The sequence below is a fragment of the Nyctereutes procyonoides genome, unplaced genomic scaffold (genome assembly GCF_905146905.1).
Source record: "Nyctereutes procyonoides isolate TBG_1078 unplaced genomic scaffold, NYPRO_anot_genome, whole genome shotgun sequence".
In the NCBI taxonomy this organism is placed as follows: domain Eukaryota; kingdom Metazoa; phylum Chordata; class Mammalia; order Carnivora; family Canidae; genus Nyctereutes; species Nyctereutes procyonoides.
In genome coordinates this window covers 14,525,967-14,553,117 of record NW_026575041.1, presented here as the reverse complement: position 1 = coordinate 14,553,117, position 27,151 = coordinate 14,525,967, and the positions used below count along the sequence as shown (strand labels likewise).

The following is a 27,151-nucleotide window of genomic DNA, read 5'->3' as shown; positions in this document are numbered from 1 at the left end:
CCCGAGCGCCGCGCCCCGGGGGGAGGAAAGTGGGAGCCCGGCGGCCGGGCGGGGCGCTCGGGGCGGCGGGGGGCGGGGCGGGCGCGGCGGGCGGGGCCTGAGCCTCCCGGCGGCGGAGCGGCCCGCCCCCCGCTGCCCACGGCGCCCGGCCATTGGCGGGCTGCGCCGTCCGTCCCGCCCCGCCGCCGCCCAGCGAACCTCCAGCGCCGCCCAGGGCTCGGGCGGCGAGAGCGGCGCGGCGCTGGGTGCTGGCGGGACCCGCGGGGACGCGGAGCGGACGCGGCCGGCGCCGGCTTGGGGGCTCGCCGCCTGCAGCATGACCCTCGCAGTCTGCGCTTCGGCCCCGGCCGCCGGCGTCTAGTAGCCCGCACAGTCGCGCGCAGCTGCCGGAGACCCGGCCGCTGCCCCTTCTCCGCCCTTGGCGCCTTATCGCACTCCCTTCCCGGGAGCCGGGAGCAGCGCGGGCAGCCGGCGCCCCCGTGCAAACTGGGGGTGTCTGCCGGACCGGCCCCCGCCACCGCCGCCGCCGCCCCCCGGCTCTGGCCATGGCCCGGCGGGGCGCAGCGCCGAGCGTCCCGGGGGCGCCCGGGGGCGTCGATCTCAGCCTGCGGCGGCCGCGGCTGCTGCTCCTGCTGCCGCTGCTGCTGCTCCTGGAGCCAGCGCGGGGCTTCGGGGACGAGGAGGAGCGGCGCTGCGACCCCATCCGCATCTCCATGTGCCAGAACCTGGGCTACAACGTGACCAAGATGCCCAACCTGGTGGGGCACGAGCTGCAGACAGACGCCGAGCTGCAGCTGACAACTTTCACGCCGCTCATCCAGTACGGCTGCTCCAGCCAGCTGCAGGTGGGCGCCCCCACCCCCACCCCCACCCCGGGCGGGAGGGGACCCCTTGGGCAGGGACGCCCCAAACCAACTCCGTGGAGCCCTCGCCAAGGCAAGCCCCCTGCCCTGCCCCCTTCCTGGGCTGAGGGGTAAAAACTGCCCTGGAAAAGTGATTTCCAACCCCACCCCCACTTTTCTGTCCCTTCTCGGGGACTGGAAGCCAAAACGTTGTGTAAGTCATCTGGCCTGAGAAAGAACCCACTCTTACACCCCGCCCTTCCGTTTTTCTCCCCTGCTCACCCGTGTCTGGCCAAGCCCCTAACCCCAGTGGAGCCGAGGGTTATCTTTGCCAAGGATTCTGGCCGCCGCTGCTCGCTGCTCGGTGGGCGAGTCCCCAGCAGGGCAGCCAGCTGCAACTAAGACTTGGAAGGAGAGATAAGGAGACGGGGACGTCTCCTCCCTCGCCGACCTCCCTTCTCCCCCCATATTTGCGGGGAGGGGGTTATTAAGTGAAACTCCACTGCCTCGCTTTCTGCGGAGCGGCCCCTCCTCGCGTCGTCCCACATGACTTCAGGGGTCATGCAGGAAGGCATGGTTGGGTGGCCTGAGATCGTTCCGATCCTCAGGGTTGAGGGCAGGTTTAGGATTTGGCGGGGAGAAAACACAGCTTGGGGAAAACGTGATAGTGTGGTCTAGCTCCAGGAAGGTAATTTGTGTATTGGGAGATTTTTTTTTTCCCAGCCATTAAAAATTGTAACGCTTATGTAATAATAGAGAAAATGTCCAGCCTACAGTAAGTGAAGAAATAATTAGCATATACAGCGTGATTATAGTCTCACAAAATGAACAACCAATTCATTTTTAAAAAGAAAAGGAACTGAAAGAGATTTAAAAAAGAAAAGTTAGCACTAGTTGTGTTTTGGTTGGTAAGGCTATGAGTGATTTTTAGACATTTAGACAAGAGAGAACTTGGGGAAAAAATAGAGGGTGGTTATCCAGGCTAAAAGCTTCAGAAATCCGTGGTTCTGGTAGTAACTTCTGAGAGATAAGAAACAGGCAGGCAGCTTACTTCCAAGGTCCATGTTTTTTACGTAGGTCATTTTAAAAGTTGGACTGTGGCTTCAGAAAGATGGTTGGGATTAGACCTGTTGCTGCTGAAATGTCCCGCTGGAGTTTTCAGAACTTTAGAACTAGGTTATAAAAGCTTAAGAAATGATCCTCTAGCTCTCAGTTTGGAAACAGCACATATCCTGACATCAGTGGCAATTTTGTTGGAGAAACAGCTTTTGCAGGGATATATATTTTTAATTACATGTATCCTGGGGAAGCAGCCAAGCTGTTTTGAAGGACAGGACTGGATCCCTTTACATGCTGGAAAATAGTTACTTGTAACTCTAGACTTCATAGACAACATCTGTAAGGAGCCAAGCCGACTGTTTATCAATGCTGGAGGAATTGAGGACAGCAACTGGACTCTCCCCTGCTGGTACTGCAGTTCCAGGGACTTCACATTTATATTTTCCTATTGTGCTTCATTATTATTTATTGAGGAAACCTGGCCAAACAAACCCCTGGTGACCAGAGACCTCAACCTGCATCCTATCCTTGGGTCTAACAGTGCCTCAGTTAGGACATTTTTTGTTTCAGTATGGGACTGATTAAAAAAAAATAATGTTAGGGGATAAAGTAGAGAAAGGAGAGAATATTAACAGGAGAAGTGCCAGATCTACACACTTATTACATTTATTTTTATAGCGATAAAGAAATGAAGACAAAAATAAATCACCCCATCACTCAAATGACTCAGTCATTCGATTAGTCTGTTCAGCTCTTTCAAGTCAGGAGACTCAAAGTGGAGTCTTAAGGTTTATTTTCTTAAGCATTATGCAAAAAGGGATTATGTAATCTTTCAGGTCCTTTTTATATATTTATTTATTTATGTTCTCCTGGAAGGGATTGCTAGAACCCAAAGAAGAAAAGTGTGCAAGCAATGGCTTTTTTAGGGCACCCTAGTTTGGGGTCAGAGTAGACAGTCAGAGCCCCCATAACTGGTTTAGAAGTCCGTATGTACTTTGCCTGGAAGCATTCAACCCCGCTTCGTGCAAGCATTTGGTCAGACTTCCAAGTCATTGTTTTCTTTGTTCATTTCATTACTTTTCCAGTTCTTCCTTTGTTCAGTCTATGTGCCAATGTGCACAGAGAAGATCAACATCCCCATAGGCCCGTGCGGCGGCATGTGTCTTTCAGTCAAGAGGCGCTGTGAACCTGTCCTGAAGGAATTTGGATTTGCCTGGCCAGAGAGCCTGAACTGCAGCAAATTCCCACCCCAGAATGACCACAACCACATGTGCATGGAAGGGCCAGGTGACGAGGAGGTGCCGTTACCTCACAAAACCCCCATCCAGCCCGGGGAAGAGTGCCATTCGGTAGGCACCAACTCGGATCAGTACATCTGGGTGAAAAGGAGCCTGAACTGTGTTCTCAAGTGTGGCTATGATGCTGGCTTATACAGTCGCTCGGCCAAGGAGTTCACGGACATCTGGATGGCCGTGTGGGCCAGCCTGTGCTTCATCTCCACCGCCTTCACAGTGCTCACCTTCCTCATCGATTCCTCCAGGTTTTCCTACCCTGAGCGCCCCATCATATTTCTCAGTATGTGCTATAATATTTATAGCATTGCTTATATTGTCAGGCTGACCGTAGGCCGGGAAAGGATATCCTGCGATTTTGAAGAGGCAGCAGAACCTGTTCTCATCCAAGAAGGACTTAAGAACACAGGATGTGCAATCATTTTCTTGCTGATGTACTTTTTTGGAATGGCCAGTTCCATCTGGTGGGTTATTCTGACACTCACTTGGTTTTTGGCAGCGGGACTCAAATGGGGTCATGAGGCCATTGAAATGCACAGCTCTTATTTCCACATCGCCGCCTGGGCCATCCCCGCAGTGAAAACCATTGTCATCTTGATTATGAGACTGGTGGACGCGGATGAACTGACTGGCCTGTGCTACGTCGGGAACCAAAACCTCGATGCCCTCACAGGCTTTGTGGTGGCCCCCCTCTTCACTTACCTGGTGATCGGAACTTTGTTCATCGCTGCGGGTTTAGTGGCCTTGTTCAAAATTCGGTCCAATCTGCAAAAGGATGGGACAAAGACTGACAAGTTGGAAAGGTTGATGGTCAAGATCGGGGTCTTCTCAGTCCTGTACACGGTGCCTGCCACCTGTGTGATTGCCTGTTACTTCTATGAAATCTCCAACTGGGCGCTCTTCCGCTATTCTGCAGATGACTCCAACATGGCCGTTGAGATGTTGAAAATTTTTATGTCTTTGCTGGTGGGCATCACCTCAGGCATGTGGATTTGGTCTGCCAAAACTCTGCACACATGGCAGAAGTGTTCTAACAGATTGGTGAATTCTGGGAAGGTAAAGAGAGAAAAGCGAGGGAACGGTTGGGTGAAGCCTGGGAAAGGCAATGAAACTGTGGTATAAGGCTACCTGGCCTCCATGCTTTCCAAGTTTTGAGGGGCGGGGCGGGGGGGGAAATGCTAGCATTTGGGCGCAAGTGCGACTAGAAGTTTCATGCAGTGAATCTCATTTCGAGCAAACTGGCAACACTTAAGTGACCCCTCTAAGCCACCGCCACCTGCCCCCCACTGCCTGGCATCATAAAAGTCATGATTTTGCTGCAGACTTTGGAATGATCCAAAATGGAAAAGCCAGTTAGAGGCTTTCAAAGCTGTGAAAAATCAAAACATTGATCACTTTAGCAGGTCGCAGCTTGGAGCGTGGAGGTCCTGCCTAGATTCCAGGAGGGGCCGGGGCAATGCTGCTTTTCTCTGCAGAGTGAGATCTGAGCTGTGAGGAGGTAACTCGCAGGGAGAAAGATTCACTTTTTTAACCCTTAAAAGAATCTTACATACTAACTGGGTCTCTCAGATAGCCAAGCAATCTATAAACACTGGAGACACTGGGTTCAGACAAGTGTTACAAGAGTTTTATAGTTTGGCTGATCTAACGTAAACATTTTCTCTGGTGCGCTGTCTGCTGTTTAGAACTTTGTGGATTGCTCTCCCAAGAGGTGGTGTCAGAATCTTCCAGTGCCTTTGTCATAAAACAGGATTGTTTGAAAAAACAGAAGTACTGTACAAACACACATAAGGTATCCAGTGGATTTTCCTCCTCTCTCTTCCTCTTAAATTTCATCATCCCTGTTCTAGGCTGCTGCTGTTTTGTTCATTTTACATTAATGACTCAAAATAGGTATTTTTATAGGATCTTTTTTTTTTTTTTTCACTGCAGCATGCCTAATGAGGAGGAAAGTCAGGGTGATTCACTTTCTGACAATCATTTAATTCAGAGGAAAATAAGATTTACCAAGTCGACTTAACTTACCGACCCCGGAGACCTATTGCATTGAGCAATGGGGACTTAATATATTTTACTTTGTGTGATTGCATCTATGCAGACGCCAGTCTGGAAGAGCTAAAATGTTAAGTTTCTTGGCAACTTTGCATTCGCACAGATTAGCTGTGTAATTTGTGTGTGTCAATTACAATTAAAAGCACATTCTTGGACCATGACATAATAGTATACTCAACTGACTTTAAAACTATGGTCAGCTTGCATTCTCGGAATGATAGTGCCTTTCTTTCCTTTAGCATAAGAATGTTATCAGAGTCTAGTCTACTACCACAATGAAGACTTTTTTTTCTGTTTTGTAGCAAGCACTAAGGACAGCTAATCCAACTACTTGGTGCATAATTGTTTCCTAGTAATTGGCAAAGGCTCCTTATAAGATTTCATTGGAGGCAGTGTGGCCTGGAGTATTTATATGGTGCTTAATGAATCTCCAGAATGCCAGCCAGGAGCTTGATTGGTTAGTAGGGAATAAAGTGTAGACCATATGAAATGAACTGCTAACTCTTAACACAGGTCTTAATTGCCTTTTGCAGGGGTATCCAGAGCTTTTAAAATTTATGCTTTATGTTCCTCACAATGGGGTACCCCCTAGCAGCCTCTCAAAAGTTGCAATTCTTTGAAAATTGTAACTGGACTCTCTCTTAACCTGCCGCACGCCTCCTAATCACCAGATCTCTGGGACAAATTGTTGATGGTGTCACAGGTTGCTCTCCTTGTAACAGCATACTTACCTTTGCTTCAGCAACTACTCTGCAATGACTCACTCATTTATTTATTTGTCCCCCACCCCACCCCACCCCTTTTAAAAACAGGTAGGAAAACTCTTATCACATCTCTTTGTGGAAAAACATTTCCAGGGACTCAGATTCCTGAATTGGTGGTCAGATTCTGGAAATGCACGTGTCCTTGTCTTTTTGAGCTTTATGGCCATGGTTTGACATTTGCCTTTCTTCTTTGTTTTGGGGGGCTCTTGAGCTGTCTGAGGTGAAGATGCACATAAGGTCTGTTGTGTATTTTGGAAGGGGAAGTCCGGGGGCTCTGAGGACAGATGCTAAATGGACACAGGGTCGGGGGGAGGCCTTGGTGTGTGTGCCGAGCCCAAGTACCTTGGCTGGACTCTGGATCAGGGTTCTAGGAGCATGAGAAATGATCCTGAGAAGGACCAGTTGAACTCCATCTGAGACTGTGTCGCCTATGAAATATAAAATGTGAATTCCCTGTGCTGCTTGCAGACAGTTCCCATAGCTGGCCAGGGCCCTGGAGCATGCACCCAGGGGCAGAGCCTGCCCTTACTCACGCTCCACTCCAGTGTCTTGGGAGTTGGGCTGAGACTGCGGCCCAGGAAAGGGAAGAAGGACGGTGCAGTGGGGCACTGGCCTAGCTGTTAGATTGTTGGGCTGTGTAAGGCAGTTGTGTTTGTAATGTTTCAGCAGTTGTGTGACCAAGGCAGCACCCAGCAGAGGGCCAGGCACAGAGTAGGGGCCCAATATTTGTGAATAATGAAATAATAATAAGAGTACCTGGATGAACCTATACACCTGAGTTCTGGAGCTAGTGCCTTGACAACTTCCTGGGTTCTAATGTGTCTCTTCTACAAATCTCTTGCCTTCTCAGGGGAAAAGTGGCCATCGATATGCAGACTGGATTAGTAGCCCTAGCGATGTCACAGGGCTGTGGGCCTTTCCTTTCACATTCCAGACAATGGGGAGTGTTTATGGTTTCAGGAAAGGAGCTTTGTGGCTGAGGTCAGTTACCAGTTACCTGAACAAGAGTCCATCACCTCTTAAGTTGGTGTTTGTTTAAAAAACCCACAAAACTCAATTATTAGCCCAGTTATCAAGTGACCATTCTGGGTAAAGCCCTGTCTTGGGCACCTTAGGGGTGTCAAGGATACCAAGCTCTGTCCTTCTCACTGACCTGGACTGAGATGCTCCTGCGTCTGCTGAATTTTGCTGTTGGTTTTTGGGAAGGAGCAGGGGGCCTCTGAATGGTCATCTGTTTCACTTGTCTCCATCCCAGAAACTGCCTCTTGGGTCCTTCTACCTTTAATGTCTCCCTCATATGCCCTGCAGAGATACCCTGCAAGTCGATTACAAGGGTTTTGACAGAATGCCTCAGCCCTGTTTCGTGACTATCTCTGTGGCAATCCCTAGGGAAAACTGTGGAACACTGGCTAAAGGGACGTGAGCTCCCACACCTAACATGGCGGGAGGTGGGGGGCAGGGGGAAGAGCAGGCAGTTTAGGGCTTGGGGTGTTCCATGTGACATACACAGGTGAATCTGAGGACACCTTGCTAGGGAAAAGGTTGAACTCTAGAATAAGTAGGGATGAGTGTAGCTTCCTATAAAATGCTTGGCCTCCCGAGATTCTATTCGACAGGGCGCAAGGGCACCTCTGTCCACCCTCCCCTCCAGCAGACCCCTCTTTATCTTCCTTCATAAAGGCCACATTTCAGGGCCAAGGAACATGGGGTAGGTTGGAACTGGCCAGAACCATCTGGTTGAGCTACTTGGTTGATTCATATCCTCTTTCCTCCCGCTTCCTGATCTCTGATATGGCTTCTGAGCTGGCAGCTTGCTCAGGGTCCTGAAACCAGAGAAGGGGTGACACTGTTTATTTCCCTGAGATGCTCTCTGACTTTCCCCAGTCACTCCCTCACCTGCAGAATCAGATCAAACCCAGAATCAGGGAATATTCTGTGTTTAGGTTCTGAATTGTGACTACCAGCACCCTGAGCTTGTATTCTCTGTCCCCCCACCCCTACCCCCAACCCTACCCCCAGCCTCCTGGTCACTGAATTCAGGCTTTACTGTGTTAGCAACCAAGCTGGGATCTGAGGACATGGAGGAGCTCGACAGCCTCAGCCCGGGGGGGGGGGGGGGGGGGTGGGCAGAGTCAATTCCCAGGGACGTCACCCCACTGGTGCAGTCTGGCTTCTGGTGAGGTGGCCACAGCTCAGTTAGGAGAGCCACAGAGCACAGACTTTGGAAGGAGCCCCCAGGATCAAGCTACATCCTGCATTTCACTCTGTAGTGGGAGAGATTGGAGTGAGTTGCCTTTCCAGCCAATTATGTCGAGGCACTGGACTCTAACGGTTCCTCGTGTTCTTTTATCTATTTGGGTTCAGAGTCCTTGTCTGGGTTTTTATGATGTCTGGCACAGGACCCAGGTTATCATTTTTCCTCTGGGCCCAGGTCATAGATCTTGGAAACTCCTAGAAGAGCATTTTGCTCCTACTGAGGATCAGATACCAGAGCCTTAAATAATGGATTTTGTTTTACCAGGTCCTGGTCAGACCTCTCTGTGCTTGCCTCTCACCATGCGCATGTGCGGTAGTGGCACGCTGGCGGTCACCAAGCGGGAAGTGAACCCTGACCCTCCCCAACAGGCCTCTTCCCCTTGCTCAGCCCATTTGCCCTGTAGCAGCCTGTTCCTGTTTCTGATTTACCTTATTTCCCTTCTTCTTCTCTGCACCAGCAAATTCCCAGTATTTGCCCAGGCAGTTAACAGAGGGCCTGTCTGGGGTCCTCTGTGAGCTTTGTCCTCCAGGCTGACATGGCTCCTTGGTCTCCTGCAATATTCAGTGTATGACCCCTGTCATCCCAGAAGGCTTCTGAGAAGAGGGGCAGGAGCAGCTCTGCTCCCCAAAGACTGGTCCATCTTCTCCCCCAGAACATGCTCTTCTCTGTTCCTGCTCATGGGCTTGGGCCCCAGCTCGGTTGTGTACTTCTGGAGGGGAGGCTGCTCTCTAGCTCTCTCCCAGTGGGGCATCTAGGTGGTTCTGAATTTCTTCCTACCTCACAGGGTTGTTGTGAGACTTCGAAGGTCTGAGGATGAGAGGCCCCTCGTGCTCTTTGTAGGAAAAGTGGAATAAACATCCAGCATCATTTGTAACAAGAAGAATGGGACTCAGCCTGTGTGGGCAGCAGGTAGGCTGGCGCTCTGGGGCCTGTCCTTGGATCCCGGTGCCATCCTGCAGCTCCAGCCACTTTGAGGCCCACCTGGGGGGCTTTCAGATGTTCGACATAGAGGTACCAGGCCAACCCCTGCTACACATGCCCTAATGAATTGCTGACCATCAAAGGAAATGGACCCTGCTTTTAAGGATGTACAAACGTATGTCTGCATTGATGTCTGTACTGTAAATTTCTAATTTATCACTGTACAAAAAAAATAAACTTTGCTATTTAATTTTTGTATTAAAGGAAAATAAAGTTTTGTTTATTAACTGGTCTGAGATTTTGGCATATTCCTGGAGGGGCATGGTAGCTCCCAGGAAGCACGCATTCCCAGAAGTGAGAAATAGAGAATCTGGTTTGTGGGGCAGATTGAGAGCCTCTTTCTGAGGGCCTCTTTGTTTCTTTTTTGCTGGTGCCATTTTTCCCCTCTGGGATTTTCTCCTGGGTCACCAAACCCCCGAGGTCCAAGGTCAACAGAATTTATCACTACTGTGGTCATCAGTATCTCTCAAATGGTCACATGATGCTTTGGAGGTAACCGTAGTTCCCAAGCTGTCGACCCGTGACTCCTCTTTTTGGCATTTCCTATATGTGTGGCCGTTTTTTAATATACTTTCCAAGCACCTTTGACTCAATCTGGTGGCCTGAAAAAGTTTTTCCTATCACTGTTAGAGCTTCAGGAGTCTTTAAAAGGGATAAGGGGGCCGTTTTTTTTGTTTGTTTGTTTGTTTTGTTTTACATTTTCATTAAAACAATTTTTTTTTCTGTCTATACAATGGTCGTTTTTGTGTAATAGATATGGGAGCATGTCATTTCAGTCAACCAGGATAATGACTTCTTTAGTTAATTTTATAAATTGGGTGGTCTATGTCTCCATATCCAGAAAAGTCATCAGACAAAGCAAATTCAAAGCCATTATCAGGACATTGTCATGGGAGCAAATAATAAGGACCACACAGGGGGAAGAGGAACCACTGCCATTGGAGATGCCCGCTGATGTCACAGACAACGTCAGTCCTCTTGAGGGTTTGGCTTTAAATTACCCTCCATACCCTCGTTTCACCTGAATACCACCCTGTTGGGTATAAGTAAAAAGCCCAGGGAAGAAGGATCTGTAATACTATTCTTCACTGCAGATTGCTATTGTACTTTTATCTCACACCATAAATGAAGGGAGGTATGTAATTTAAATTCTCTTCCCTGTAAGACAGGCTGTATTCCTCATTTCGTGACCTACTCATTAAGTAGTTATGAAGTTAAAGAAAAGTCAACACAATCTGGAATGAATTCATAATTGTACTTGTAAAAACACTTTCCATATAGAAAATACTTTTATATTTACGTGATTGCATCTTATTCTCATGGCGTCTCTCAAGTAAGCAGGGCAGGCATTGTCTTCCTTAAGGAAGAACTGAAACTTCGGGCTAGCGACTTGCCCAGGGAGGTAGCAGGTTGGACAGCCTGGTCTTTTCATGCCTAGCCCATGGATTTTTCTTGTTTTACACGCATTGGCGAGTCGAACTCTGTTCACCCAAAAGACATGTTGAAGTCCAACCCTTCTTGTACCTGTGAGTGTGAACTCATTTGGAAATAAGGTATTTGCAGACATAATCCAGTTAAAATGAGCTCATGCTACATTCGGGTGGGCTCTCCTTTGATGAGTGGTGGCCTTATAATAAGAGGACAATTTGGACAGAGACACTGAAAGGAGAGATGACCTTGTGAAGGCAGAGGCAGAGGTGAGGGTGATGCAGCTGCTGGCTAGGCCGGAAACCCCAAGGATTGTCAGCACCTGCCAAGAGCTAGGAGAGAAGCAAGAAAGATTCTCCCCTGAGCCTCCAACAGCAGCCGGCCCTGCTGACACCTTGACTGCGGGCCCCTAGCCTCGGAAACTACATGAGGATACATTTCTGTGTCTGAAGCCACCCAGTTTGAGGCCATTTGTTAAGGCAGCCCTAGGAAACTAAAACATACTCTATTCCTCTGATTCCTTCAACTACTGCAAACAGTTTGGTGGGAATGGGTAAATGTTTTGGCAGGCGACTCTCCCAGTGATGAGACCTGGCCATGAGCTTCTGTTGTTTAAGGATTATGTAGCATAAATCACTCGGGTAAGTTTCTTTATCTGCACACTGGACACCTCTAAAATCAACCCCATGATCCCTGACACTCAACTGACTTGAACTGGTCTTGGCTGGTCTCCCGCCCACCCACCCCCAATGGGAGCTCTGTGTGCAGGGCCAGGACCTTGACTGGAATGTGGCCCAAGGGTTTTTAGCATTTCTGTCCTGAGAACTGATTTTTTTCTTTCCCATTTTAGCTTTCACATGCAATCATAATTTTAAAGTTGAGCTCACTCTTGACTAAAGAGGTCAGCCTGGGCTTCCTGTCTTCAGAGGTTCTGTGAACAGAAACAAACCGCACTTGGAGAAGGCTGTCGTCCTCTCCTCTGCCTGCCTTCTCTGTGCAGCAGGGTTGGAGGAATGGGAGCATCTCGCTAAATGTGAAAATGTTGGACATGCAATGGTACACTCCAAAAGACTCTCCAAAATGGGCCTTGGCCCCACCTGAAGTTCTTTCTCAGCTCATTCCCAGGCTAAGGAAACCTAGGCATTCACCTGCCCTCACACAAAGGATTCCAATGTCTCACTCCCAGGAGAGGGAATAAAAATGAAAATTTATTACATTTCACATCAGTAGCCTCCACATGGTTTCCTATAAGCACCTGATCCTGTTTTCACCCAAGGGCATGCTTAATCTCCCTGCAAGCCCACCTTATCAGCACCTTTTTCTTGAAGAGATGAAGCGATTGGCTATCGGAAATTTTCTAAAATGCCCAAGGGTTGCATCATTTCACATGACATGAGGCAAATGGGTTGAGTATAAAGCCATGAGATGGAACTGATAAATCACATAGAACAATTTGTCCATGCTTTGCCTCTCACTCCCTTGCTTTTTCATAGGTGTTTCCTTTGCCTAGAAGGTCCTGTCCTCTCTCTTCAGTGAGGAGAGTCCTGTCTGTTCTTTATTTAAGACAAGTCTGAGATCATCTCTTCTGGGAAGACTTCCTTGACTCTCCTCCTTACACTTCTGGCTTTTCCTTCTTACCATAGGTGAGCTTAAGCCTCTGATGCTTCCAACTCTGGGAGCCTTCATGCACTGTTTGTGATGGTCCATTTGTGTGTCCATCTCCCTAAAGGACTGATGTCCGTGAGGACGACCCTGGGTGCCCAAAGGTGACTGCCTGTGTGCCTTCAGGGCCTGGCACTTGCTGTGCATGAGTTTCAGGAATGTCTGGAAAGAAGGCAGGAGGGAGGCAGGGCTTTACCTTGTTAGGTAGGAGATCTGGGGTGGGGTGAGGTTTGGTGACACCGTAACCAGCATAGGAAAGAAATGGAAGCTAACAATAACAGCTATCACATAGGTCGGACTTTCTGGAAAGATGCTCTGGTAAAATTCTCCAAGAAAATTCTCTAGTCTCAAAGACAGGTTTGAGAATGCTCACCCACCCACTGTGTTGCTTATTGTTAGTTGTCTTTCTTCCCTTCTCTTTTCCTCCTGTTCCTCCCCAACAACATTTACTGGGAGCCTCCTGCTTGTACAGTACTGGGCCGGGCGGGGGAAGGGAGAGATGGGGGCTTGTAAAAGGCCGTGAAAGACAAGGTCCAACTCAGAGCGCAGATGACAAAACAGAGAAAGAATTCAGCTGTTATTAACAAGCTTAAAACTCCAAACCTGGAAAAACAAATCCTCTGCTGCTTAGTAAATATTTGTTGAGTGGCTGAATGAGGGCGCATCACGCACCAGCCACTGTCCTGGGAGGGCACTGTGGGCGGCGGCAAGATAAATAAGACAGGAGCCTCCCTCCGGAGGTCCTCGGCTGCACCCCGTCCCCCTCTATCCCTAGCCCCTCCGGGATCGCTGCTGCTAGCGCATTTCCTATGTAACTTCTCCCTAGCCGAGTCCCGAGTCCCGGACCTTGCTCGGACCTTGCTCCTTTCACTGGGAACTAGAGCTTCTGAGTACGGAGCACAGCGGGGAACGCTCTTCACTGCTGTCGTCTCCTCATTCCATCTTGAAAACGCCACTTCTGCCTCGATAGGTGCACGTGTACGGGGGGACAGGAGGGAGGGAGGAAGGGGTGCGTCCCAGAGACCACCACTCCTTGAAGATTTGGTCTGCTCATCACAACCGCCTGGTGATTTCAGTGTGGAAAGAACAAAAAATAAAACGTACTCACGAGCAGCGCCTGGGTGGCTCAGTCGGGTAAGCGTCTGCCTTGGGCTCAGGTCATGATACCAGGATCCTGGGGCCGAGCTCCCCATCAGGCTCCCTGCTCAGCGAGGAGTCTGCCCCCCCTCTCTGCCCCCTACACCCCACCCTGATCATGCTCGTTCTCTCTCAAATAGATAAAATCTTGAGGAAACGAAACAAAAACATACTCATGATGTGCCCCTGAAGGCTTCAAATCGTCAGAAGGGCTAAGCACCTCCACCTGAGCATCTTTTCTAGCCGCCTCTCTAGTCTCAAAGGCAGGTGAGAATGACCCCCCCCCCCCACGGTGTTGTTTACTGTTAGTTGTCTTTCTTCCCTTCTTTTTCCTCCTGCTCCTCGGCAACAACATTGCTGGGAGCCTCCTGCTTGAGCGGTACTGGGTCAGGCTGGGGAAGGGAGAGATGTGTTAATTTGTAATATTTGCTCTGAGCTGACGGTTGTGTAGGTGGGTCCGCCTTGTGTCCTCAGGGCCCCATCCCCTTGCTTCTCTCAGGTCATCGTCCTATAAATCCAGAGACTATTCTGTAGAAGCTTAGAAAAGCATGTGCTCCATCCCCATTTCCCCATTGACCCAGGGTGGAAGGAGTAAATGTGCACATCAACTTGCTGAGAGTGGCCTGTTGGGGGTGCAGGTGGCCAGTCGCTCAGCAAAACTGGAACCTGAGATTCTTGGAGTAGGAGGGAAGGTGGCCTGAGGCCAAGTTATGAAAGGCCTGGGAGGTTGTGCTGTCTCCTGGGCCGGGCACGGTGTGAGGCTGGGAGGACTTGCGTCCACGTTGCCATTGCACACAGTTCACCCTGGCCAGGGGTGAGCCGCAGGGACTGGGGGGCAGACAGGGCACCACAGAGGCAGGCTGACCTGTTTGGACGAGAAACCACGAAGGCCCAAATGAAGGTGGTTGCAGAGGGATGGAAAGGCTGGGGCGATTTTCAGAGAAACCACAACTAGCTGCGTCCACCCGGGGCCTGTTCAATGAGCCGAATCTTTGCTCTCCGTGCTGGGGGTGTTTCAAGGCCAGAAGCCTTCTGTTTGCTCTGCGCACCTGATACAGCACCCTCCCTGCATGGCAAGCCGCAGAGAAATGACGACTCTACAAAAGGGCTTCAGCAATTTGCAAAAACACTGACCAAGCAGCCCTGGGGAGCTGGTCTTTTCCTTGAATGAGCCTCCCTCCCTGGAAGTGCGCGGGTCAGCATGACACCATTTGCTGGTGGCTGGAAGGGACAGGGAGCTTGTGAGGAGAGGGTAGTGTTTGGTTGTTTGTGCCCCACCACCTCTTCTGGATTCAGAGTTTCCCAGCAAGACACTTCCTAGAATAGCTGATACAAATTCCATAGTAAGGGCTGAATTTAGTACAAACTTAATCCCAGTCGTGTCTTCCATCTAGATTTTATTTCTTGACACAGTTTTCTTTGCCGGCCACTGTTATCAGGAAAGGTTTGCACTGCCTAACCAGATCCACGGAAAAAGATATCACGAGCGCACACATTTTTCCTAGTCCTCTTCCTTTTAAATGAGAAATACTGTATAACATTTTCCATAAGTAAAAGAGAGAACCACTTCCTAGCTTTTTTTTTTTTTTTTTTGGTTCTTTTCTTTCTTTTTTTTTTTTTTTTTCAAACAACAGACCTTCCTTTTGGATTTACATCAGCATTTAGCTAACTTCCTGAACACTTCACCCATTTCCTGAACTTATTCTGAGGAAGGAAAAACATCCTCCTTCAGAAATAAATGCAAATAATCGCAGAGATTATTTTTATTAAATAAATAGTGCAAATGCAATGGAATTTCCTGCACGACGTTCGTTCGCCAATGGGCATTTCAACAGAAATCTGCAGCGATCCTGTAGGGACCATCTTATTCACAGGTAGTCTGAGGAATTATGGCCATTATGTAGGCACTCAAGAGATGAGTCCTGAACATTGGCAATTTATGTTCTTGTTCAAAGCTTTTTTGCTGAGAAATCTGAACGCTAGGGGGGTTTGTTTTCTTTAGGTCTGCAATTTCGAAGCTTTCTTTTAAAACGGGGTTCTCGTGACACCTAGCGGTGAACCCGGGAAGAACATCTTCAGCGGAACCCCCGCCCCACGGAGGGTCCCAGTCACTCGGTTTCCTTGTTGCTTCTGCATTTGCTTGGGAAAAAACACACTCCTTCCAAGGACTTCTTAGCCCAGGAATCCTGAGACGTAGTGACAAGGAAACAGCAACCCTTGTGCGTTTCTGGAGATATTCTCTTCTCTTGATTATTTCTTCAGAGGCAACCTACCACCTAAGGCTTAACTGGTTCAGTCTTAATGAATGAAAAATGGGAGATGCTGCAGAGGAAACCCATCACCATATCCAGCTGGGATCAGGTTTTTTACGTTTTTTTGATTTTTAAAATGCAGGGACTTTCTCTGTGAGAAGGCCTCCTCCCATTCAGTCATCTTGAGTGCAGCAGAACCGTACCCTTCTGGCGAATTAATCTCATCGGCATCTTGGAGCTATATTCTAGGCTGGCTGCCCGTCATTCATAAATGCTTTCCAGGGCCCTTCTTATGTTCTCCAGTGTTTGGCAGCTGTTGATATTTATGGGGAGAGGTGCCAGGGATCTGAGAGGCTACTTGCCCCTCATCCCTACCCCACCCCCCCGCCGGCCAGAAGTCCATGCAGAACAGATGGGATATCTGCCCTCCTTTTAGTGTCCCCAAGAAGAGACTCCTTCATCCGTCACCCAGGCTGACACTTCCATAGGTTCAAGGCCGCAGATTCTGGCCCCTTGCACCATCAACTCCCACCTCTTTCTTAGACGTAGCCTATGTTCTAACCAATCCCACCCACTTCTAACTCCCCATGTACCTCAGGCTGCTTCATCCTTCTCTGGCTTCCTTTTTTTTTTTTTTTTTTTTTTTTTAAGATTTTGTTTATTTATTCATGAGAGACACAGCCAGAGGGAGAAGGAGGCTCCCTGTGGGGAGCCCAATGTGGGACTCCATCCCTGGACCCTGGGATCAAGACCTGAGCCAAAAGCAGATGCTCAACCACTGACCCACCCAGGTGCCCCCTTCTCTGCCTTCCCATGTGCTGGTCCCCTCAACAAGAAGACCCAGTGCCCCTTCTTCAAGACTGTGTTGTAGGAGTTTACTTTCTTGGGAGCCTGGTATGATCCAAGCAAGCAGAGCCAATAGTGTCCTTCTGTATGTCACCTCTCAACCTAGCTCCAATTTTAGTATATGTGCTGCCGAAGTGAGCACTCAACCTAGCTCCAGACGTCTGCAATTACACACGTTCTATTATATTCTGTTGTTTAGGTGCATCTCTCCCCCAGATGTCAGTGAGCTTCTCAAGGACACGAACTGCTCTTATACCCAACACCTTGGCTTGTCAGGTGCTCCCCAAGTGTTCACCGACATCGTGACATCAGCCATTTGTAGTGTTAGACTGTGCCACTTGGCTACAGTGTTTTGAACGGAGCACACTGGGAGCCAGGGGACTATTTCAAGGGGGAGTTAACAATCAGAGGAGGGAGTCTTTGAAAACCTCCAGAGTCTTTTATTATCCCAAATGACCTTGGCCTTCACCACCTCTGAGGAATAAGATGGTTTCCTAAAAATATTCTCTACATTTCTGCCTAGGTCTAATGTAGGCTCTATAATTGGGGAAGCTCTGATCTAAATTGGGGTTTTAAAAAATCTGGGGTCAATGCAGAGAGTCTGTAATTGTATGCAAAATTCTTTATGTACATGTGTCCTTTTTCCGGGGAGATGGTTCCTATTTTCATTGTTGGTTCTATGGTTTCAGAACCTTAAATACCACTGATTCAGGATTGCTGACCAAAAGGGCAATCTCAATCTCTACAGGGTCCGTAGGCGCTGACGTCTTCTTGAGTGCTTCAGGGGAGAGGCTTATAAACCGCATATGCAAAATCTTGTTGCTTTTTCCCCACTGCCCTTCATCAGAACACACCCACAGGTCCCCTCTACAGTATGACAAGAGAGGTTTATAAGAGGCTTTGGCTGTGTCCCATTTGTGCTGCCTTAATGAGCCCCTGAAATTCTAAATGGGAGGTGAGGGTGTGGCCAGACCCCATCAGCCCAAGACCATCTATCTTTCCCCACACAAAAAGTTTTCCTTCTCAGGGAGAGCTACTGCACATAGCCTGCAACTTCTGCTGAAGCGATCCATGTTGAGCCCTCTGGGTGACATCAAAAAGTGTACATGAAGCATGACTACTGAAAAATTCTGCCACTGTGCTCTGAGCCTGCCAATTACTAGCATGTTTTTGCTCCTTGCTGGGAGATGCCATCTGCAAAGTAAATCGTAGCCAGTGGGGCAAACGTCGTGGGTGTGTGACCTGGACACGTGTTCAGGGTCCCATCCTTAGAGAGGCCTTCTGCTTTCTTCCATGCTCTACTGTACTATCGTGAACTCCTTTTTTTTTTAATTAATTAATTTATTTATGAGAGACATAGGAAGAGGGAGAAGCAGGCTCCCTGGGGGAATCACGCCCTGAGTCAAAGGCAGACGCTCAACCTCTGAGCCATCCGGGCATCCTCTGCCTTGAAATTCTTAATAGTTTATGAACAAAAGACCCCATATTTTTGCTTGGCACTGTTTCTACAAATTGTGCTGCTGGTCCTGAGTTGTTATACACCTGAAGCAGTAGCCCTGAGTGGAAAGAACACAGCCTTGAAGTTGACAAGGGATTCAAATCCTAGTTCTGTAACTTCCCAGCTGTGTGAGCTTGAGCAGGTTACTTCACCTCTCTGAGCTTCAGTGTTCTTATATCTAAAATATCCAAAATGGGGATCCCTGGGTGGCGCAGCGGTTTAGCGCCTGCCTTTGGCCCGGGGCGTGATCCTGGAGACCCGGGATCGAATTCCACATCGGGCTCCCGGTGTATGGAGCCTGCTTCTCCCTCTGCCTGTGTTGTCTCTGCCTCTCTCTCTCTCACTGTGTGCCTATCATAAATAAATAAAACAAAAAAATTTTTTAAAAAATAAAATATCCAAAATGGTGATCATAATATCTAACTTTTACAACTATTGGAGCAATTAAACACTATGTAATGTAATCATTGGTGACAGTTTATATACTAACGACTATATTTGAAAATAACCAAGTCAAGAAAGAATAAGATACATTAGTGGGAAAGGCAGATCGAAACAAAACAAATAAGAAAGCCACACACACAGACTTTAAAGCTCGGTCAACCTGTTTCCACCTCTGTCCTTCCATTGCACTTTGCACAGAGTACCAGTAGAATGCTTAAAAATATTGTATTATTATTAGTTTCCTTTGTTATGCATATTTTCCCCCATTAAACTTTGAGGCCCCTTGAGACCTCAGGGGTCTGTCTAGCCTTTAAAAAAGATTTTCAGTTCCTTGCACAAGGCCTGCCACAAAGTAGATGTTTAATAAGTATTTGTGGGAAGAATAGACTCATTCATTATGTCATTTTATAGTCAAGGAAGTGAGGCCCAGAGATGTGAGGTGAGTTGCCTAAGCTCACAAAGCTTGTCCTTGGCAAAGCTAGAACTGGAGCCCCCTTTGTTTGTTTTGGAGAGATTGCCGGGGGCCCCGTGTGGATGCAGCCCTTAGAGCCATTAGACACAGTCTTTATTGCTTGCTGCGTTGCAGTTATCAGATTACCTGGTAAATGTCCAAGCCTTTTGCGTAAGTATGTATTTATTTATTTGGAGTCAAAAATCAGAGGGGAGTCAAAAATCTAGCCCCTGAGCTAGAATATACTGGAGTCTATCCCAGAGAACTTCTGGAGAAAGCAATCCATCAGATAGATCACCTTTACTGAGCTGGAGATTCTCGGGTCGCTCAAGCTCCCTGTCCCCTTCCACAAGCGCTCCCATTCATGAGTTCCCTTCAGTGAGGCTGATGCCCTGAAAGTGATTGATTACCTGCTGCTATCTTGGGGACCTGAGAGTGACCTTCTGGATGCATTTGTAAGGAACCAGCTTGGAAACAAAAACAAAAGCTTGAAGGCATCCACTGGTTGGCCTGAGATAAGGGGACCTTCAAGCCCTTTTTCATTAGCCTGGCAAAACAATCTAAACAATAAAAATCCATAAGAAAATATTCTGCTTCCAGGGACTTAAAAGACACTCACGCTTCACCCATCCCGTCAACATGAGACCATCTCGATGTAGGAAAAACAAGTGTGTCTGTGGGAGGAGAGGAAGGGAGGAAAGGAGAGGAGATACAGAGAAAAGGAGGAGGGAGGAGAGGTAGAAAATCAGGGAAAAGGTGAAGAGATAGCAAAAGACAGAGACTGCAAATACTTGGACAGCGGGTGATGTGGGACAAATATTCACCTGCAGAATCCCAGGAGGCTAGATCAAGTCATCAGCATGCATCCATGCGAGTCCATTTGTTAAGCCGGACTGATGCACCAATGATGCTTGTGCAGGCAGGAGGGGCGTGTGGGGTGCAGTGGAAGGGTCTGGGTTTGAGTTTTCACTCGGACGCTAATTTGTTGTGTGAACACAGACCCGTTCCTTCAAGCCCTGGTCTCAGTTTTCTCATCCCGAAGTGGGGGAAACCAATGCAAGAGAACATATGAAAGTAATTTGAGAAAACAGAGTGTGAGACAAGCAAACACAGTCTCGCATTTACACTCAAGCCGGATCCATTCCTCTTAAATCAAAACAGGCTTCAAGCGCCTCCAGCCCTGCTTCTCGAGGGCTCAGCAAAGTTGTCTTCCTTGTGTTTTTTAAATACATACATGCATGCATGCATGTACATACAGAGTCCCACGATCTCGACACGTCATTATGCACTCATTCCAAATCATGGATACAACTTGGAAGTCATGCCATAAGAAGAAAAAGGCACACGGGTTAGCCACCGTGGTCAACCCGCGGATTCAAGTGGAAAGGGCAGGGCTGCTTAGCCTGGTCTGGTCCAGAGGCTGGTTCTGCTCCCTTGTGCCCCTTGCCCGACAACCACGGGCAAGGTTCTCGGCCTCACCCAGCCTCACTCTTTCCACTTGGGATGCGGAACACCCTCCTCCCGGTGCTGTGGCCACAAGGGCAACTGCCGAGCCCAGCTCCTGGCATCTGTTAGAGGCTCTGCCCCTGCGGCCCCTCTCTGTACCCTCAGCCCTAGAATGGACTGGATGGAAAACATGCAGATCTTTTCATTCTCCCATCCTCTTCTTCACTCTTCTCTCCGCATCCCCACTTCCACGTATTCAGCTGCCCCCAAAGAAAAACCTTGGATCTCAGTGTCCAAGAAACCGCTTGAGAACATTTCTATGAAGGCATGAAATGGAAAATGAAACCACTATTCTATGATTGTGTTTGTCTGGCATGTCAGCAATGAAAACCATTGTTTCAGGTAACTTACAAAGAGGGGTATTTATTGAAGGGGTATTGGAGGATAGAAATGGGTAGAAATTAAGGGAGATTCTTTTTTTAAAAAAAAACTAAATTCAAAAAAAAAACTAAATTCAATGACTTGACATATGATGTATTATTGGTTTCAGAGATAGAGGTCAGTGATTCATCTGTCTTATATAACAGCTCATCCCATCATGCGCCCTCCTCAATGCCCATCACCCAGTTACCCCATCCCCCAACCCTCCTCCCCTCCAGTGATCCTCAGTTTGTTTGCTATAATTAAGAGTCTCTTTCAGTTTGCCTTCCTTTCTGATTTCGTCTTGTTTTATTTTTTCCTCCAAAAATATGGAATGCTTCACGAATTTGCGTGTCATCCTTAAGCAGGAGCCATGCTAATCTTCTCTGTATCGTTCCAATTTTAGTATATGTGCTGCCAAAACGAGCACAATTAAGGAAGATTCTTGTGCTAGGCAGGAAGCAGTGGGGGGTACAGTGAAAAACATAGGTTCGAGTTTTGGCTTGGTTGATAATTTTTTGTGTGAATATGGACACGTCATTTTAAGTCCCAGGACTCTGTTTTCCAATCCAGAAGTGGCAAGTCAGAGGGCAAGGCCAAGGGAGTCACAGTAATGGTGTCTTGGCAGGAGTATTTGGTCAGCATGCCAAATTTGAACAAATGACTTTTGCTACTTTTGAACAAATGACTTCCAGCTGTCTCCATGGATAACCACCAACTATATCCATATTCTTATATTGCTCTCCTGAGGCTCCCAGTTCAAGGGAAGACCACTGGGTGGGGTAAGCCCAAGTCAGTTGCCTATCATCAGACTTTGCCAAGGCCAAGGGTGTGTGTGTATGTGTGAGTGTGCGTGGGTGTGGGTGAGAGAGAGGAGTAAGGAGGGGGGTAGAGAAAGAGAGAGAGAGAGAGAGAGAGAGAGAGAGATCCTGTCTACTTTCAATGTGGAAGATGGGTTCTACCTCACACCAGGAGAAACTACAACAAAAATCAATCCTTAGAGAGGAGGATCAGGTGACACATACTAGATAATAAAAATATGACAAATGTCTGCTGCAACTCTGAAGAGGATCTTCAGTCCTCTTCTGGAGGTCATGGAATCTAATCTAAGGCCCGCCCTGACTTGTGCAGGGACATCTCCTTTTCACAGACAAAGGGCCCAAGGGGTGTTTAGCATCCTCTGGTGTGGATAGCAAGGATCCAGCTGTGTCTGCTCATTCAAAGTGGTTTTGGGGAGAGAAATCAACAAGAAATGCAAGCAAATAACTAGGGATTTATTAACATTCAAAAAAAGCACGTAAAAAAAGTTGCATTCAGTTAAATAGTAGCCAGCTATTTGGTTGGCTTTTGACTGGTTTTCCCCACAGCTGTTTCCCTAAACCTGTCTACACTCAGAGGCAGATGCTTCAAGCAGCCCACGTGTGTTTCCCACATACTCTCAGCTCCCAGCGAACTCTCTTGAATGCTGGGTGGCCGTGTCACTGATCGTTATGGTCCCTGCCTCAGGAACTGACAGCCTGCTTCCTTTTCTCTGTATCCTTCAAACCCTAATTATTCAAAAAAGTAAATTCAAGACTCAAGCCCAGGAGCTAAATACATTTTTTTGTTGTTGTTTTTAGTAGAAAATTATCCTTGGCAAAGGCAGCTTTGCACCCCCCCACCCCCACACTGCTTTATTATTTTTAAAATTTTTTTGAAGATTTTATTTTCAAGTAACCTCTCCACCCAATGTGGGGCTCGAACCTTACAGCCCTGAGATCAAGAGTTGCATGAGCCCCTGCCTGAGCCAGCCAGGCGCCACCACTGCTTTATTTTTCCATCAGGATTAAGGATTCTGATGAATCTCAGCAGCCCCTGGATCCCTTTCCTGCCAAATGGTGTCAGATCAGCAAGAAGATCATGATTAACAGCCCCAAGTCCTTCATTGCAAATAAACAGGACTGCCTCTGGCAATCAGATGTCCCATGTTCACCTCCAGAATTTGATAAGGGTTAAGTTTGACTAATTCCTCACTTTGAATAGGGCTTCACAGTATGTATAGAGCTTTACCGTTTGCATGGACCTTCATAGTTTGCTTCTTCTACACATTATTTTACTAGATCCCCATGCCAGGGCATCAGGGAACCATGACTTTCTCCTAGATTATTATAAACACCTCCTACCTTTCTCAATGAGCACTTTTCTTTCTTTCTTTCTTCTTTTTCTTTCTTTCTTTCTTTCTTTCTTTCTTTCTTTCTTTCTTTCTTTCTTCTTTCTTTCTTTCTTTCTTTCCCTTTCATTCTCTCTCCTTTTTCTCCTCCTCCTCCTCCTTCTTCTTCTTTATTACTGAGATATGCTTGACATGAAAAGCATAAATCTCAGCTCTTCACTTTGATGAGTTTTGACAGTTGCACACACTGTGTAACTGCCATGTACAACAAGATATAAAACATTTCCATTGCCCCAGAACATTCCCTCATTTTTCCAGTTTTTTTCTCCCTCCAGGCACTACTTTCTGATTTCTATCACTATAGATTATTTTTTTCTGTACCCAGATTTCATTTCATGTCAATAGATTTCATACAGTATATGCATTTCTGTGTCTTTTTCTTTTCTTTCACAGATTTAAGTATCATTCACGTTGTGTGTATCAGGAGTCCCTTCCTTCATATTGCTAAGTAGTACACCAGTGTATAAATACACCACAGTTTGCTTACAAATTCATCTTTTGATAGAGATTTGTAGGATTTGGAGGGGTAATTTTTGCTCTTACAAATACAGCTGCTATAAAAATTCTTGTGCAAATACTTTTGTGAACATATGTTTTCATTTAACTTGGATAAATACCTAAGAATGAAATTGCCAGGTCATAGGGTAGGTGTATGTTTAACTTTGTAAGAAACCACCAGATAGTGCTCCAGAGCGGTTTCTCAGATATATGGGTTGTCAACATCCACTCTTGCTTCCCCCAGTCATTTCTCCTCAGAGGCTCCAGAGCAATCTATTCCAAATATAACCTTGATCCCATCACTTTCCTGCTTAAACTCTTTCAATGGCTTCCTACTGCCCTTCGGATAAAGTCCAATTTTTTTTTAAACATAGCTTGCATACTTTGGCTCCTTGCTTTGTATTTAGCTCCCGGTCCCCCTACCCCTCATGTCTGCTGTGCAGCTGTGCGGGATACCCTTCCATTCCTTGCAGATAAAGCCCCTTCCCTCCTCAGGGCTTTTGCACACGGGGTCCCTTTTCCTGGGCAGCCCTCTTTTGCCCCTTTGCCTATTTCTCTGTCAAGTTTCTATTTAAAAGTGACTTCCTCAGGGACTTCCTCTGCCAGCTGCATGCTACAGTACCCTGTCACCTGCTCCACTAGTGCCCTGGCCTCCTGCTTCACATTCATGGCACTGCTGTTATTTTTAAGCTATTGTGTATTTATTTCCATTTTTGAATGGGTTTTACATTCATGAGTCTCAAACATTCTCAGAAGATTTTCAGTGAAAAGTTTTATTTCCATTCCTTTCCCCATTTGCCTGGATTCCTACCTGTTTGTTTTTTAAACCCAGACCCCTTATATTGTTTATAAAAGTCTTTCCAGGGGCGCCTGGGTGGCTCAGCTGGTTAAGTGTCTGCCTTCCACTCAGGTCATGATCTCGGGGTCCTGGGATCGAGCCCCGCATTGAGCTCCCTGCTCAGTGGGGAGTCTGCTTCTCCCTCTCCCTCTGCTTGTGTTCTCTCACTCTCTGTCAAATAAATAAATAAAATCTTAAAAAAAGAAATGTCTTTCTAGAGATTTTTTTAAATGTCTATATAAGATTTTACATACATACCCAAACATATCCACTATACCAATTATTAGCATTACTATTACTATCACTATGATTTGGTCATATTAGTGTGTAACTCTTTCTAATCCTATTTGTATTACTATACTGAAATTACTATTATTCTACATGGTTACATTATTCATATTACTGTACTATGACTAACATTACATTAGTACACTTTACACCCTGTCTTGCACTTTGCTTTTCCCACTTGCCAACATGCCTGGGCAATTTTGCATGTCAGACCTTAGAGAGCTTCTATGTTTTCTGTCACCGATGCTCAGTGTTTCACTTAATGGTTGATCCAAGGCCACATTGAGGGCCACTGAAGTCATTTTTAATCTGTCGCTATTACAAACAGTGTTGCAATGATAACAATCATATGCATGTGTTAGTTTTTATGAGTGTGAAAATATCTGAAGGATAATTTCTCAGAAACCAATTATTGGTACAAAGAGTATATGAGTTTGTATTTTAACAAATTTTGGCACGGGGCTTTTACCACTTTGTATTCCCACCCACAACGTATCAGTGTAAATGTTTCCCCTTGGCCTCACCCATATGTGTTGCAGAACATTTGGACCTTTGGCAATCTGAGAGCAGAAAAATATTATCTCAGCAGAGTTAGTTTCACTTTGCATTTCTTACTTAAGAAAGGAAGCATCTAGTAGGATTCAATGTATTTTTGATTACTTAGCACGGAGCCTGACATGTGGTAAATATCTAGTACACTTATTGCCACAATGATAAACATACATATTATATAGTCATCTATAGTAGGAGGTTTCATATGCTATACACGTATATCTTAGGTATTAACATGCAGTATGCATATGTATTCTATATTAATATGTAGATTTGTTAAATGGATGAAGAAATGAATGGTGACCCTAGAGCTTAAGGTGAAGTGACTTAGGATACACAGCTTGTCAGTGGAGCCATCCTGCGGGAGACAGTCCTGCCTCAGTCTGTGCAGCCCAGGATTTCCAGGCTGGTCCAGAGAGAGGACAAGGAGGCATCTGAAAAGAGGAAGGTACAACCTCACCTCTGCTTTGCTCTCAGCATTACTGTTGAAGTCATTTTTACATATGATGCCAGGTATTCTCTTTGATGCTAGGTATTCTCTTTAATGCCAACTAGAGAACACCCAGCTCAAGGCCAGCTTCTGGGGTCTCACTACCTACGTTCGGTTAAGAACATGCCTCGAGGGTCAGTTGGACCTGGGTCAGGATCTCAGCTCTGATATTAGCTGTGAGACTGTCCTCTCCTAAGATGCAATTTCCCGGGCAACCCCTACCTCTAACAGGAATCTTGAGACTCATGGGAGCCTGGCAGAGCTGATTGGACCCAGGATGAGGTTAGTTAGAATCTTAAAGGCTCAGCAGTTGAGCGTCTGCCTTTGGCTCAGGGTATGATCCTGGATTCCCAGGATCGAGTCTCACGTTGGGCTCCTTGCACGGAGCCTGCTTCTCCTCCCTCTGCCTGTGTCTCTGCCTCTCTTTCTGTGTCTCTCATGAATAAATAAATAAAGTCTTTAAAAAAAAAAGAATCTTAAAGGCATGTGGGCCTAGAACCCAGAGGTGCTACTAATTCTTGGTCTGGGAAGTAGGGTGACCCCATGACTGGGTAGCCCTCTATTTGTCTGCATGTGGAATTCTGAGAGGACTCACTAGTGGCCTCCCCTTTCTCTGCCTCACTTCAGAGCCAACTGATGGATGGACAAAGGAAGGGCCATACATCGGCTTTTCACAGATAAATATACGGCTTAGTGCGGTATCGCTGAATCCCACAGCGCGATAGACTTCTTGTAGACAGCCCTGAATAGCCAGAGGCTGCCCCACATAGAAGAGGAAGGGAGACTGGGGGCTTTCTAGTGGCTTTCAGAGGAGAAAAGGGAGGGAAGGGCTGAGCTAAGACTGCCTGGTTCTTTTCCCAAATTCATGACCAAAGGCTACATCCCCAGGCCAAGAGACAACTCTGCCCAGAAAAGCAGCTCCAGTTATCCACAATTTGACTCCCTGGCTTCTGTTTCTAGTCTCCCTGATGAAGCCCAGCCACACCTCTTACCATTAAATTCTCTCAGATCCAGCACATTCTTTATAATCAGATGTCACCCTTCATTTAAATTCTTTCACATGGTCAGTGTTCACATATCACTGTTACTGATAACCAGGATTCTAAGTCACACAACTGTTGGGAGTTTTAAATAGAAAAATGAATACAGGGCACCTATCACAGTGGACTCAGTACACATTTTGTTTTAGAGATACAGACACAGGTAGAGGTGGGGGAGGGATGGGGCAAAGTTTCAAGCCTCAGTTGGTTGATTCATGTCTGCTTTGAATATGACACCAAGCAAACCCCAGTGTCTACAAATTTCTACTTGAAGGTCAAACAGCCATAAAATTAGTCTTTTTGCTATGAAAACATTTTTGAAGATGTCTGTCATAGCTGGGAAAACTATGTGGGGTAGTAGCTGGAGCCAGATATACTTGGGTTGCAATTCAGGCTTTAATGCCT

General features: G+C 47.1%; 1 protein-coding gene and 1 non-coding gene across 2 annotated transcripts; one reads left to right on the top strand and one right to left on the bottom strand.

Annotated features, from left to right (window-relative positions):
- The first annotated feature begins 205 nt into the window (after window positions 1-205).
- Window positions 206-9,474, top strand: FZD4 (frizzled class receptor 4). The gene is made up of 2 exons (XM_055320714.1): window positions 206-845; window positions 2,987-9,474. Exons 1-2 carry the CDS (start codon window positions 546-548, stop codon window positions 4,313-4,315), a joined length of 1,629 nt encoding a protein of 542 aa, XP_055176689.1. The 5' UTR covers window positions 206-545; the 3' UTR covers window positions 4,316-9,474.
- An 11,680-nt stretch (window positions 9,475-21,154) lies between these two features.
- On the bottom strand, window positions 21,155-21,261 carry LOC129506834 (U6 spliceosomal RNA). Its single transcript, XR_008663868.1, has one exon. It is a non-coding gene; the product is annotated as a U6 spliceosomal RNA (small nuclear RNA).
- Between the last annotated feature and the right edge of the window lie 5,890 nt (window positions 21,262-27,151).

Coding starts and splice junctions, on each gene's coding strand:
- FZD4 (XM_055320714.1), top strand. CDS start 546: ATGGCCCGGCGGGGCGCAGCGCCGAGCGTCCCGGGGGCGCCCGGGGGC. Junction 846..2,986: donor GCTGCTCCAGCCAGCTGCAG/GTGGGCGCCCCC, acceptor TTACTTTTCCAG/TTCTTCCTTTGTTCAGTCTA.